The sequence below is a fragment of the Rhyacophila brunnea genome, unplaced genomic scaffold (genome assembly GCF_057557595.1).
Source record: "Rhyacophila brunnea isolate RB1 unplaced genomic scaffold, BYU_Rbru_1.0 scaffold_16, whole genome shotgun sequence".
In the NCBI taxonomy this organism is placed as follows: domain Eukaryota; kingdom Metazoa; phylum Arthropoda; class Insecta; order Trichoptera; family Rhyacophilidae; genus Rhyacophila; species Rhyacophila brunnea.
In genome coordinates, this window is record NW_028232816.1 from 16,580,645 (window position 1) to 16,596,978 (window position 16,334).

Sequence of the window (16,334 nt, forward strand, 5' to 3'; positions counted from 1 at the left end):
AGCTTCATACTAATTACTCCAATACGAGCTAGCTCGGAAGAGTAGAACGCGGTCCGAGTAGCTTATATAGAAGTAATTAGTATGAAGCTGTCTCGTACGAGTGTACTCGGATCATGTCAACGCGGCTTAAGAGCAGTGTCAATCGGAGGATCCACGTATCCTAACACAATCACTGCTGACCCTTTAATTACAACATTTAAATAACATGTTTATTATATCTAATGGCCAAGTACTCCAAACGCGCCAGTCGTGGTGTTAGCACTAAATGAGTCAATGTTAAGACCGACTTCATTAAAACAAAAGTAACCTTTCACAAGGAGATACTTGCACGATATAGCATCGTCATACAGAATTTTGGTCACCTACGAACCTTGGCCAAGTGGCAGTATCCGGTATCCAGGTGGCTGATCAAACACAGTAAGCAAAAAGTCTATTCAAACTGAAGATACTTGTATGAGACGCTGTTTATTGGGCAAAATTTGCATAAATTGTGGGAAGAACAAAGGGGTTGGATGGTGCCTCTCTGAGAAAGAGTGAGAGGGGGAGAGTGTACCTTAATACTTTGATCCTTTGACCTGAATGTTTATAAAATTAATTTTTAGAATAAAATAAAACGGATTCTTTTGATATATGGTGCACATTATTCAAGAGCTCTTCAAATTATGAATGCGGCATATGAATACAAATTCCATACATATAATATCTCCGTGTGAAGAAATGTTAGTAAACTCAGTAGGTACCTACCTATCCGATATGTGAATTTCCATCTGAAACCGCTCCAACATTATTACATTAAATGAAACCTATATATATTAATTGTAATGCAGACATATTATTTAGAATTGTATATACACAATGATGTGTATTATCAAAATTGCAAAAAACCTTTAAAAAATTTAATAAAAATAATAATTTATTTTGAGTACCTATGTGATTACTCAGCAAATTTTTATGCAGCTTATTTGGTAAAAAAAGCTTGATCCGATTAAAAGAATGAATATCAATTCTTTGTTTTATTTTTTTATTTAAGTATCTGTATAATATGTATTTACAATAGAAGTGTTTAATTTAATTCAATAAAATTATGATGGGATTTTGAACAGTAAAGTTGTGCTGCCAGCATAAAATAATAGCATCGACATGTGGTGCCATCTAGCCGCAATAAATGTTACTATTGTTGTGACGTCACCGCCTGGGAGACTAGATTAGAAATGGCTGCTGTAAGTAGTGGACGGGAAGCGATGGATTCCCAAAATGAATCGCAAAGTGAATCGGTAGACCGTTTAAAATCGTTATATCCTAATGTGAACGAAGACGAAACACCCTTGCCAAGATCGTGGAGCACCAAAGACAAATACAACTATATTGGATTGTCTCAAAATAATCTCCGTGTTCACTACAAAGGTAAGAACTTTCAAGGTTTTGTTTATGGATTGCGAAGAATTCGAGAGTGCCAACTGACTTGTGAAATATTTTTTCAATAAGCTCAAACTCCGCGCAATTGATAAGTTGTTTCGTGCGTCCGAATCATATTTCTATTGTGGAAAATTTAAAATACTCATGTCATCGACCGTGTCAGTCATGCTACGTTAGGAGATGTCTGCAAAACGCAAACAAAGAAATCAGCTGATCGCTTCGTTGACATGACGCAAAACAACCAACCCCTAAACATTTTCATCTAGTCACATTCCAGGAATATTCCCGGAATCGTAGACGACGATTAACATCGATTGAAATAACCAATATGTAAACACATCTATTTATTTATTAATTTAGTGTTTAGTTGTCAAAATGAGGACAGTTCTAAGCGAGTTTGGTCATTTTTGATTTTGCCGTCGTAATAGTTTCTTTATTATCCAGTGGATTAACCTACCGAGTAAAAATCATTCTCGAAGTTCATAATGCGTAATTCTTTATTAGTTTTTCACGTATTCTGTGCGATATGTGAGCATTTGAAATAAGTTTGACCTAGGTGCTCCGTAAGTCATTTTCACATCAATCGTTCTCTGGTTTTTTTTTTGTCAACCTTTGAAACATCAGGATTGTTTTTTATTTTTAATTCATTGTGCAGTATTAATAATTACAACATAGCAAATTAACTACTGTGAAATGTTTTTTTAATGTAGGTATACATTGGACCTAATATTGTTTGTAAATTTGTCGAACAGGAACGAAATTTTAAAATCAAAAATCGCATTAAATAATATGTACATAAGTATCTCTATCACTATCTAGTTCTAGATTCTAGTACCAGTAGTCCGTACTATTAGGATAAATGATAATATTGTTGACCTTCTAATCTAATAGCTGTCAATGTAGTCACTAGCCAGTACCTACAACTACATAATATTATTACGTACCTACCCACCTACACACAATAATATAATCAGCTGAATTTATTTTCATTGGTTTTCATTTGACGTAACAAAGGCATAAGTTTTTTAACAGCAGTCATTTGCACTGTCGTATTTTTTATTGATAAATGTTTTCATTTCTTTGTTGATTGCTTTTGAAAATAATATAAAGATCAGGGTCGGATTTCGGAGCCTGCGTTGATGTTGACAGGGGGTTCTAAATTTAAAAGAAATCCACAAATAACTTACATTGACCGGACATGGTAAAGAACATAACTTTAATACTCCCAAGAAGTATTCCCAACTCATATTTTTTATGTCGAATTACAGAATAATATAGGTACAAATGTTTAACATAAGTACTTATTAATTAGTTTTGTGCCATTTGACATTTTAGATAGTCAAGTCAGTAGTTAAAATCTGTTTATAGTGGAACAACTTAACATTGAAATTGCGCAGATTATGATTTCTTCTACTGCCCACGAATTTACATGGGGTAGATTTAATTATTGTTACCGCTATTATTTCCGACTGCCCTTGCATGGAGCCTATTGCATTGTTTTCTCTCGTTATATTGTCTGTCAAAACTATCGAACTTTGATGAATATATTATTGGGCTATCAAATTAGTACCTACTATAGATTGTTAAAACGTCATAACAGCCATTTTTTTCTGAATCCCACCAAAATTTACACTTGTGCTCAGTATTGTTTGGCAAATCATCATTGAAGATACACAGTTGTACAGTACAGTTGTACAGTTGTATACAAATTATTAAAATGTATTAAAACAATGATGAATCTATTCGAGCTACGTTTCGGACATTATGTGAAAATAATCGACCTATAGAGTTTACTATTCATAATTTAATCGAAAAATTCGAGTCAAATGGTAATTTTTGTGCTGTTATATGAATCCAACCCGTCAAAAACGTAAACATACTGCTGAAAATATCGATGTTGTAAAACAATGTGGATGAAAAACCAGAACAATCAATTACACGTCGTTATCAGGAACTTGGACTTTCTTATTGCACGAAATGGGATATAATATTCTTAATAAATATTTGCATTTGAAGGCGTATAAAATACAGTTAACACAAGAACTTAAACCGAATGACCATTAGGTGCGACTTAGCAACAAACAGAACCATTATTTCATGAAAAATCATCTTCAGTGATGAAGATCATTTTTGGGTAAATGGTTTCATACATAAGCCCATTTGGTACGTTTAGGTTTGGAGTAATGTAAACCCACATACTATATATATACAAACAACTTTACATCCACAAAAAGTAACAGTTTGATGTTTGGTTTACGGTATGGAGGTGTAATTGGACCGTATTTTTTTGAAAATTTAAATGGGAATGCAGTTACATGATTACTGATTTTTTCTGGCATGAATTAGAAATTAGATGATTTTGATCTTGACGGTAATATGTGATTCCAACAAGATGGTGCAACATGTCATACAGCTCGTGACACAGTCAACTTATTGAGAGAAAAGTTCAGTAGGTACTTATATATGTATACATATTATCTTGTTTGAAAACCCTTTATATTCGTACGAAATTAATCGAGATGTGTTCTAGTGGGAGTGAAGATATTATAATATTTTTAATAATATGTAAGAAGTACATACTTTGTTGATTTAAAATCTGTATTGTACAATCTTACCATTTTTCAACGAATTTTTGCGTAATTCTATAAGTACATTAAATTATTAATGCTATTTTTGAATTTAGAATGTTCTCCAAATTCCAAATGATGAAAATAATGTAAGTATGTAGATTTAACGTTGGTAAATGATGTATGTTTATGTAGGTACCTATAATATACATATACCTAGTTTGTTTGAAACTTGGTAGGTGGTTAGTTATTATAGATTTTTTAGTTTATTCCTAATGTCGTTATAGTACATACTTACTACAAAATAACCTTTCTCAACTTTGCGCAAACAAACAAAAGCAAGTTAAATCTCCTTATCGCACTTCTATTCACAGTTCAAATCAATAACCCAATTTCACCTGAGATTCGTTTGCTAGGTAGATGAAATTCACCACCTGGGCAGATGACGTCCAAAAGAAATTACAATTCAAGCAATGGTTGATAACGTGGTTATTATTTTTCATATTATCATAAATTAGTATTGCGTTAAGTAAAGATATACATATTAATAGTAGGTATGTACTACTGCTCAGTTTTCCGCCTCACGAAAATGTGGATTTTAAAACTATTTGCATGCTAAACCATGATAATAATAATATGTCTATCGTTGTTGACATCACAATGCTTGAAATCGTAAATTATTTCGGGAACTTTTTACTGTCTCTTTATTAAACCGTTTGTTTTGCTCACTACTTTATTGAACACTTCTTTTCTGGGTTGGATGATTTATTTATCGATTTCATAGAAAGAATATATGGGAAAATGCAAGTAGAATTGTCAATAAAAAGAATAAAATAATAACGCTCGCGGTGTGAGCCCGGGCCCCAGGCTAGAGCCCTGTCAGCTCCCCCCCCCCCCCCCCCCCTTGTGGGGGCCATGACCTGCCTACCTACTGTAGAATAAAAGAAAATGCGTGTTCTCTTTGTTGGTATGAACTGTCAATTCTTTTGGGAAGGGCATTACTTATATTAATTAAAATACCTATAATACAATATTCTATCGAAGGTACAATTCAATAGAGATCAGGTCCGATTTCGCTCACTCAGATGTATATCCGTTGACAATGACAGCATTATTTATATTATTTATTATATTTTTGCCGAGCTATCGAAAGTATTGAAAGGCTGCGAACTTCCGTCATATCACCACTTCTTCTCTGAGTGAGTGGGACGTTCATGCTCTCCATCCAATTTTTAGTTGATTTTACCGAGCTCTTCCGTCCTCCCCAATGTCAAACATTTCAATTCCTCGAAGATCGCACTCTCTCTACTGAGTGCCGCTATGTTTACAATGTCCTCTTGAACGCTTCATTTATCACAGGGCGAGTGAATCACTTCTCCCCACGAGAATATCGAATCTTTTACCCACAGTGTGGTTTTTTTTACCTTACTGCTCATTTCTGCTCATTAGCGACCCGACAAACCAGGGCGCAGGGCACGTGGAAACCGGAGAAGGTAGAAACGAATGAACTTGTTTTTAATATTAATACTCTCGACAGAAGGTACTTGATGGAGTTTGAATTTGAATTCTAATTTCTATTTGAGTCGTTTTTTGCGATCCGGGTTTCGCCTTTTGACATCTTCAGGCGCAGTGTGTACTCACCAAAGGCAAACACACACTGAACTTGTTTTTATTGTATTTTTCGTTTCGATTTTATGTTCGGGGGAAATTGTTTACTATTTCATCGGAAGTAACGACGCGTGTCTTGTGGAATGCTGCTTTTATTAAAGCGTTTAAACTATATTTAATTTAATTCAAATGAATGATTGGGCAAAAGTTTACAAACTGTTGTTTAATTTGTTACATTGGCAGTTAAGTACCATCTGGAGATACGTTTTCTGGATAATCCATGCCGCACTGCACTATTTGCCAAACTTTTTTGGCCAAAACTAATAAAAAAACAAACTTAATAAGTAGATACCTATAGGTTTCAATAAAATAATATTGTTTTGTCAACATATCTAGGTAATGTAGATGATAATTTTATTAGTGAGAAAGATGTACCTTACTAATTGATTTTGGGAAAGAAATACTTACACTGCTCTAAATTTTAGATAAACAAACACAACTTTTCATATTTATTATCATCTTGTAGTCATTCCCGTTTTTTTTATTTGTTATACAGTATACGGATACACAGTACCGACAGGTTGGAAGACTTCTTCTTTCGCGGCACAATTGAAACTCATATAAACACTAGTATGCAGCGGCACACATTTTGACAGGCACGGCCATACTGTAGAAGTTAAAAGAGTCATAGTTTTAACCATAATATTATCATCGTGGAGGATCGCCACGTAAATTGCTTATATGTTACGCATAATATTACGCGATCATGCTGAATTAAAACTGTGACGCGTTTTTAAATAATTAATTAAAAGGTCTTGCACGTTTTATGAATGTGTCAACAAGCCATTCAATTCAATGAGGAAATAATTTCTCAAAACGAGAAATACGCAGTGTACTATTGAAACATGACATTTAACCTGTGTAAATAATATTTTGATACGAATATCGGCCATTTTACTAACCAACCGATAATTTAATTAATTAATTTACATGGTAAAACGAAATGCAGCGTTACGAATTTTCATCTGACACGTCCTTTATTCAGTTTACAACACATTAAATCGATTAAGAATTGGTGAAGAATTTGTTGAAAATAGGTACAATACATACGAATTTGGTGGCTGGTAATTTGACTTTATTTTTGATCAGATCTTAAAGTCACATCAATACGATATCATTTCAATTTTCATCCATACCGAATTAAACTCAATATCCATTATTGCAGCCAAACGTGGATTTTTGTTATTATTGAAAATTTTCAGATATATGACATTAATAAATAACATTTTTTATGCAATTATAATAGGTAGGTAAGTACATGCCACGTATAATTTCGATGGTTGTCTTCGAGATTTTTGGGTATTCATGTGATTTTTTAATAATAACTATGTACATAATAATATTTTATTTTTTAACTATGTCTATAAAATCGTATGAAAATCAAATTTAATTTTCTGTACCTACGTGTGATGCGTTTATACCCCGTTTACACGTGCGTAGATTTAATGGTGGCAGTACGCATTATCGCGGCCATAACAAAGAAATGCACGTGGAAACACGTATTATCGTGCAAGTTGCAAGATTGCACGCATGAATCAAAAAAGTTCTGAAGCTTCTGAATTTGTACGCGACAATTGGACTGTGTCTGCGCAGTAGAACGATAGTGGCGAACCTGCCGGAAAAATAAACGAACTACACCGCGCGGAGACTCATTTTGATGTTTACTGATTTTCTCGACCTGTCAAATAGTACCATACAATGACAACATCGCGATGACAACATACTCTTGAAGAATGAGATTGTGAGAGGCAGTGAGCACTTTACGTGTAAACAGTTATTATCGCGATAGTTTAAAATACACACTATTGTTGCAAGTAAATCCATACACGCGTGCAGGCGCAATTATGATAAGAGCAATATAGATTGTCGATTATTAACCATTATCGTGTAGTGGGTATACGTTCCACATTTTGTTCATAGATTTAAAACATCAATAAGTGAACTATATCATTCTATCCATTGATTTTTTTTGAATGTTGGAAATACTTATTACACCTTATTAAAATGAAGTTAGTGATGCTCTCATTAATAAAAGAGGTCATTATAAATTGTATAACTTTAAAGGGCAGATGTAGGATTATGGGATTCGTTTTGTTCACTCCTGGGATCTTGTAATTTGACAAACATAATTATTTAAAGATTGCTATTGTTTTTTGTACTTTTGTCCGGTGCCGACATACTATGAATTTATGTAAACGGAAAATACTATAGATAAATCTTACATTTAGAAGCACTATCTTCATTAGAGATTTAATTTTATATGAAGTTTTATAATTGTGCATAGGAGGCGGCCCACGTAGTCAGTAAGTGCGAAGGCGCGGCCTTTCATCCGGGGCCTCGAGTTCGATCCTCGGTGATGATATCTTAATATATTTATGTGATTTTATCAAACCATGGTGTTTGTGATTGTTTATTTTATATCTATCTTATATCTTCGTGTCTGATCTCGTAATCTCGTGAACGAGATGAATGTTTTATTTTATAAAACAAACATTTAATTTAAATTAAACCTTTCCTTTTTGTCAAAAACCTCATTTTCAACCCGAGGATTTCCGAATCAAAAAAATTAACCGGGATAGCAAACTTCCAGCCAAAATGTATTAAATTCAATAATTAATATTATATCTACACCCACTGTTAGTAGTTAGTTATAACATTGGTTACTCGATTTTAGCTGCGAGGTGTTTGTTACCAGGTCCAGTCTTAGGGCACTTGGACCGATTGTGTCAATCAGGCCTCGCGTCTTCGTTTACGCGCAAGAAAAATAGACTAAAAAATAAACGGGAGAAAAGTTTTTTTTAATTTAATTAAATATTTTGACAATACGGCAATTAAAACGCGAGCCGCCTCTGTAGTATGTATAATCATATAAATCTTTTCGTTTTTCGCGAAATTTCGACCCCATTATTCAAGAACATCTTAAACGCGTGTCAGGAAAACACAGAACAAGCTAGTGAATAAGAAAATAAGGATTTGGTCATTAATATTATGCAAGTAAGCAAAGCTAAATGGCCTGTCATGATGTATCTATAGTCTAAGCCTGTCATCCTATCGTCCCAAGTTATCTCAATGCCTCGTGGTTCTGAAATATATACCATTATCTTTGCGTAATTTTGATTATTTTCTTGTTACCCATAGGCAAAAATCGTACCGCACCGGATAAAAAATCCACACGTTGTGCGTTGCTTATTATTGTAGATATTGTGTAGTGTTTGTGCATAAACAGCGGATCAGCTGGGCCGAGAGGTATGGCAACGTTGCGCTCTATCAAAATCGTACTCATTGTTTTTTTTTGTGTGTGTGTGCGCTAGGTTCAGTGACGTATTGCGCATTTCAATAATAATTATTTTATCGCGATGTTTTCTTGAATAGTTGCCAATGCTAAAAAATAAATACACGACAGACACTGCGAATTTATCGAATTTGATATCGCGAGCACATTTTTAGATTATTTAGAGTAATTTATTAGTTATTATGTTAAGTTAATTTGATAATTTGAAATAATTGCCATTGAGATGAGTGTATTATGGAAATTATACACAATGGTGTGCATGTCACCTGTATTTTAGTCACCTGTAGTATGGTGATTAATCTGATTATACATAGTTCCTTTTGCAATATCTGCTTTAAACCACTCAAGGCAGTCAATCTTATACCTACCCCTACTTGAACCCTTGAACAAATGAGTCGAATAGAGTCATAACTCACATTTTGCAATTTTGTTATTTTTTAGTTAAGTGATTCTAAAGGCATTAATATAATGTACTTATATAAAAGAATAGTTGGCTATCAAAAGTCACTTTAAACAAACCAATGATGTTATATTATACTTGACTATATATTATATAATATAAAACATCATTGCTTTAAAGTTTGAACTTTAAACCTTGTGAAAATAGTTGACAAAGTTGACTGTTGGTGTCATAACATAACTCACATTTTTCAATGAATACCTAATGTTCTGTCTTCAAGGCCCTTCTAACCAATTAAGGAGCTCTATTTCTCACAGTGTGTCTGCAGCTTTAGGAGTATTATAATGTAAATTGACTCCAGGGAGTTCAATACTTTTCTTCTAATTACGAAAAACTGGTGGTTTTTGCGATTATCAGGAATATGTGAGTTATGACTCCTAGGCAACTCAAATGATATAAAAAAAAAACTGTTCAAAAGTTGTACAAATATTGTTTACGAAATTTCTATGAGGACGTTTAGTTTAATAATGTTCTGTTACAAAGATCGATGTTTTTTTGTATTCCGCCGTGGATGGAAAACATGATGGTGTCAACTAGGCATTACAAATTACATGCTACTTCGCTCAAAATGGCTATTCCACTTAGTTAACACGATAACACGTTTTTGTTATTTTTATTGATCCGAAATAACACGGATATCGCTCGGATCAATTCTGTATAGGCTGTATTATACAAGGCGGCTATTATAATTGTAAATCGTTGCGCATGCGCCATACCATTGACATTTTTTGACATTATATCCACTTTGACGTTTGTTTAACTTAAAAAAGAACTGGAATTATGTATGCGCTATATCTCGGTTAATTTAATTATATTGTTGTATTATATATGGCGTTTATAATGTTATATAATATTACATTGTACAAAGGTACAATAATTGTACATTGCCTTTGCAATTTGTTGGAACATTTTTCGCGTAATTAATGACATTTCACAGCTATCAGGTGACAACTCTGACTGCGCGCCGCGTATCTAGATACCAACGCTAGTACGTATTAATTGTCGTCCTCTATTTCGTTCTAAGCAGGCAGCGCACAACGGACATGCGTTAAAACCCTTATTTAATATCCCGAGATAATTAACTATCGGAATACGACATTGCATTTAAGTCTCATGTATATAATATCAATGACTTAGAATATGGCATAACATGAATCACTAACCTATTTACATTATTATATAAATTATTTTCCTTATTAGTGCAGGATCCCATAGACTGACCGAATCAGGAAATGATTGAAAATGCAATGATTGTACCATGCCATCGGCATGGTTGTAGAACGGTTCGTCCCATTTGAAAAAATTAAAATAGCGGGTAGTGCAATGTGATCAAAATTATCGATTCTTAGGATCCTCCTTGGCTTAAATTATTTTATTTAGTAGCATTTTTGTATAAAATAGCCCAGATTGGTTTCTTTACTATATCTATGCATATGACATTAGTTTTAGTATTATGGTTAATCCAGAAACAGTATAGGTTGCATATAGAGGTGGGTGAATAAATTAAATAACGACAACTACTAACCATACGATGTACGTATTTTTATTAAAAAAAGAAACAACAAGTCAAGTGTTCACACTGCTTTAAGTATGGCATGGTACAATTATTGCATTTTCAATCAATCCCTGATTCGGTCTTGGTTTTATTGAAGAATTCAGAACCATTTTTGGTGGGTTATTAGAAAAAAAATTAAAACCTCAATAAAAAAAATTGACCACTAATATCGCCTGGCAACATCGACATTATATATCTTGGTGACCCCTAAAACCTATTCCAATTATCAGAATGCGTTCCGCATATTATGTATACGAGAAGTCTATGGGATCCTGCACTATTTGGCACATTGTCACAGTTTCGCTAGATTGGTATGCCAGGATGCACGAAATTTTACTTACCGACCACAGTCTTATAGGCCATCCATAGACTGACACTGTATGCGGCTTAGGACCGTGTACCATACTAAACTTATGATTTCTGTTCATGAAAATATATTTAGTATGGCATACGGTTCTAAGCCGCATACGGTTTCAATCTTTGGATGGCCTCATATATTACATTCGTACATTTTAAGAGTGAGCGAGCGGTTATGAGCATAATTCTGAATAATGCGAAATTGGTTATGCATTTCAACGCGATCAAATTTTACCACTAGGGATAATTGAAAATATTAAATATTTGTTTTATTAAGGACGGGTTCTATGTTTATATGGAAATTGTTGAAAACAATCATAACCATTCTATATTATGACAGAAAAGCTTTGAAGACGAATGGAATTTCTATCGATCAGCATATCTATGAGCTTTAAAATTCTGATAAACGCGTTCACAAAATATAATAATATAGTTTGTTAGCACCGCAGGCGCAGGCAATTATACCTAGTGTCTTTTCCACGGAATCTATTGTCAAACGTTGTATTATTTGCAATTCCATGGTGATTTGGACGTCATTTATCATCGTAATTTAAAGGAAGGTACATAATCCACACAGTTTAATAACGATCACGACCGTCTGTTTCATAATGGCTGTTCACCAAGTATTGACAACATCGAAATCATCAATTTAATGATTAGTTTGCTGTAGAGTTTGACAACCGCTTAATTAATACGCCAACGTGCCTATATTATTTGCTTGCTCTTTCCCCCTCCGCGATTTTGTACACGTGTCCCCCCACCTCCTTTCTTACGCCACTGGTTTCAGACTAATTTTAGCGAAAAACACAAATAAAATTAATATCACTCAGGGTTTACTTAGTGCTTCATGATAATTTATCAAATAATATAGTTGTCACTTGGTATTTCCACATATTTTACGAACGTTGTTTCGTTCTCATATTGAGCTCTGTCGTTAGAGCTTATGCATTGCATTGGAAAAGGATAGCTGGTGTAATTCCATTAGTGTTGCCAACCGTACTATAATTATAGTATTTGTACCATAATTTTGGTCCGAAAACCGTCTGTTTTGTGAAGTTGATTCCCACTTATCCTTCTATGTTTTGGTATATCTGCCAAGGGACGACGGACAGCTGGCTACCCGTGCATCACGATTTGTGGGATCATAGCTTTCGCCCTTCCTTACCGCGCGTGCATTCGAAATTGTTCTTGTTTTTAATTCCCGTCTGAACACATCGTAATGTTCGATATATTATGTTTAAGAATTTGTTAATTTATTAACGGCACATGCGCCTTAAACAAACATTAAATTGAAATAATGTTTTCTATTCGGTATTAAATGTAATTAACGGTAAAAAATTAATTTAATGTCTGCTTTAATGGATATACTACCGTATGAAATGGGTTGTTTAGACAATGGAATCACCGTTATTACTGTTATTAGAATATAAATAATATAAGCAGTACTATACTTACAAGACAAGTTACGTATGCTCATTGATTGATCATTGTATAATAGATTGCATTGGCGAAGGGTGGAGGTAGGCTGTTAAGATCCGACATAAATAGTACTTATATAACTTTGTCAGTCAAACGTATTTGTTCTAAGCCCACAATAAGTAGATACTAGATAGTGTTTGTTTTTAAAATTACATTAAACACTGCCCAATTCAAAGCATCGTGGCTAATAATAGTGAAAAAAAATTCATGTACCTATCTATAAAATATCTGAAATTATGTCATTAAACCATACATAATTTCAGATATTTTATAAACAGACAAATATTTTTTTATCGATTATGGTTTGGTTAGGCAAGGCTTGAATTTAAAAAAATCCCATGTGTAATATGTATGTATTCTTAATTCAACGAAAACAAATGCGTATGGTATGACTGAAAAAGAGTGCACTATTTTTGTCGGATCGCCCAAACTATTATGGTTTGGGTTTAATTAAATTTTAAAAATTAACCAGCACAGTCAGCATATTGTATTCTTTGTTGAATGAAAACAAATACACATGACTGACAAAGGTTAGTGTGCACTATTTATGGCGAATCTTAACAGCCTACCTCCACCCCTCGCCACTGATCGATTGTAATTCAATTCTTTTGTGAATAGGTATATTCATGGTTTTTATAGTAATATGAGTGTTCGAGTTGCATTTCTGCTAGTATGTATTGATATTTAGTTCTGTCACGATTTTATACAATTAGTACATATTACATTGTGTATTCATTTCCTTGGTTACAGAGTTAGCGTGATACGATATCGATAGCATATCATTTATATTTTACATTGTAAAACGACGTGTTTCTCTTAGATAGTACCTATATTATTTTTAAAAAATACTTCTGAAACATATTAATTATTTTTTAGGTATCGACTCTATTGACATCTACTATTTGGATAGTTACATTGTGGTAATCAATGATAATACATTCAGAGAATATTGATTTTTCGTCGGTATATTAGAAATTTTCATGCAAATTACGATGAGTATTATGATCATAAAATGAATGTTTAATTTTCTTTGTCCCTCATAGACATTGCATTGCTGATTGAAAATTGCAATTTCTGTATATGTTTCACATGGCACCGCTATGTTCATGACTGTTCTTCGCTGGTCTTCTTCTGTTCCTATCCTATTTCAGTCGCCTTCCACGCAGTCAGGGGCAACTGGCATAATAAATAAGGCTGTTTCTTCCAGAGATGTGTCCAGAGAGAAGAGAGAGAGAGAAAGATTTCTCTCAGGAAATTAGATGCGTAGTTATTGCAATTTTTATTGATTCTTACGATTTTCTTTGACGCTTTAAAGGCGCCCGATTTAAAAGGGGACCTCGAAATAGTTACAATAATTATTAAATTATCCAAAATGTTTTCAAAAGCAAAATAAAGAAAGGGGTCCATAAAATAACCACTCAAACATATACGTAGGTACTTATAGGGATTGCAATAGCGAATGAAAATATCAATACCGGTTTTTAGGTATTTCTTATTGAATACCGGTATTCGTTAAAACGCAAGTACATACTTATCAGTAAATATAGCTTTTACAATCTCTTTAATAACATTATGTTATAGAAAAAAACCTACCTACCGACATTTATTATGGTAACATTTAAAATATGTATTAAAGACAATATTGTAGAATTGGTGATTTTTACATATAATTTGAATATATCGATAATTTCAACTAAAGCCCTCAAAAAAAAAAAACGCGGCTGCAGGAAATGCTTCTTCAACGCTTGTAATAATAATAATAAGAATAATTGGAGCATTTGTCAGGGTTGTTAATTTATCAAGACAATTTTATGAATGGGTATATTTTTTAATGAATTGTGTCATATTGTTACTTCACCTATGTTGGATTCAGTCAATATTTTGCATTTTATCAGCACATAACTTATACACTCAATACAGGACAAACTAATGAAGAAATAACATTAAATTCATCGTCAAAAACGTCACCCAGTGTGTCTTCTTAATACCGAAAATTTCGGTATTTTGGATTTTTAAAACCGGTATTTCGGTATTAGTAAATACTGGAATACCGGTATTGCAATCCCTGGGTACTTATATTAAAAAAATAAACCATTATATGTATTATTATTTGTTATCATATCACTGTCGTCCTTGATGACTCACTGTCGTGCTTGATAATAGTTATTTTTAGTTAAAATATGTGATTTATGATATTTATTTTTTTATCGCGGATGGGGATCAAAATCTGTCATTGCATCGGTCTTCCACGTCCACTGCACTGCTGACTCGATGTTGGTGCATCTAAAACAGATCCTTCGCCTTCAGTCAGGCGCCTTTGATATTGACATTTTATTTTTGTCTTGGATTCACAATATTATTACGTATAGGTAAGTAGCTACTTACTTATGCAGACCAAAAATAACAAGTTCGTTTACCTTTCGGGCAAATATAATTTACACATGAATGCGAATTGTCAGAATTTTTGTATTATTTAACGCAATAAAATTATAACTATGCAATGTATGAAATCACACACAGTGTACGAATTTAATCCGCACATGTCCGAACTTTTTATTACTAACCTTACCTATATTAACTTCATATTAGCCACTGGGCTCCAACTTACCTACAGATCTACTGTATATACACAAAAACATGAATTTCGTTTCACGTGTGCTAATGGGATGCCCATGCATTGACATAATTTAGGAGTAGCAAGGTCACCGAGAGAATCAAACCAAATTCTCCTTTCAACCCGAATCAAACTTTTTTCAAAAAGACACTTCAATATGTTATTGTTGTGGATATATAATATCAAAAGGATAGCCATTGTTGGGCGTGGTGTGAAGCTATTTGACAGTGCTGAGTGGTAGTTACCTTTACATAGGTAATAATTATATTGATATGAACTGTCCATATACCTACGACGAAAGATGTATAAAGTTTGACTCAAAATGTTTCGAATGATACAATAATAATGGATGTTTAACACTAAACACCACCTATGCGTGTCTCGTCAATAGTCAACGGCCAGTGGAATCGTAGAACAGAAATGAATCAATCAAATCGATCTTAAGTTATTGATTTACAATTTACGTGAAATTTTACGTTTATAGGTACAAAGCATTTGTAAAAATGAATGAGTAATATACTCAGATCAGAGAACACAGAATTAATGGGAACTGAAATACCTAACGGGTGTGGAGTAACAGGCAACCGATCTCGAGTGTTGAAGAATATGGGATAAACTTAAAGACGTGTCAAGAATACGCTTGTCCTTCGTTCTGACAACTGCTCTCGGTTTATGCACTGACGCTCATTCAATATTGGTGTATTTGAAGGGTACAATACACACTATTGCACGTCTATGTTGTGGTTAAATGGTTAAATTCTCCCTTGGCTGGCTTCAAACGTCTTAGTATCCAAAAAATACACAATCTGTAGCCCAAAGACATTATGTACTATTCTATGGTCTTTGTCACTTTAAATGTATAACACGGTTCAATAATTATTAATATCTAACCAATGCCATCATTTTATGCCGTATGACTATGGGTA

The 16,334-nt window shown here is 33.5% G+C and overlaps 1 protein-coding gene across 3 annotated transcripts in view; it reads left to right on the top strand.

The window, feature by feature from the left end:
• Positions 1-1,202: 1,202 nt before the first annotated feature.
• RanBPM (Ran-binding protein M) overlaps positions 1,203-16,334 on the top strand; it is a 221,527-nt gene continuing 206,395 nt past the window's right edge. For all 3 annotated transcript variants that reach the window (XM_085943403.1, XM_085943404.1, XM_085943405.1), the window contains exon 1: positions 1,203-1,404. In XM_085943403.1, the coding sequence (XP_085799529.1) occupies positions 1,212-1,404 (193 nt within the window). In that variant the 5' untranslated portion in view covers positions 1,203-1,211. The remainder of the gene's footprint in view (positions 1,405-16,334) is intronic.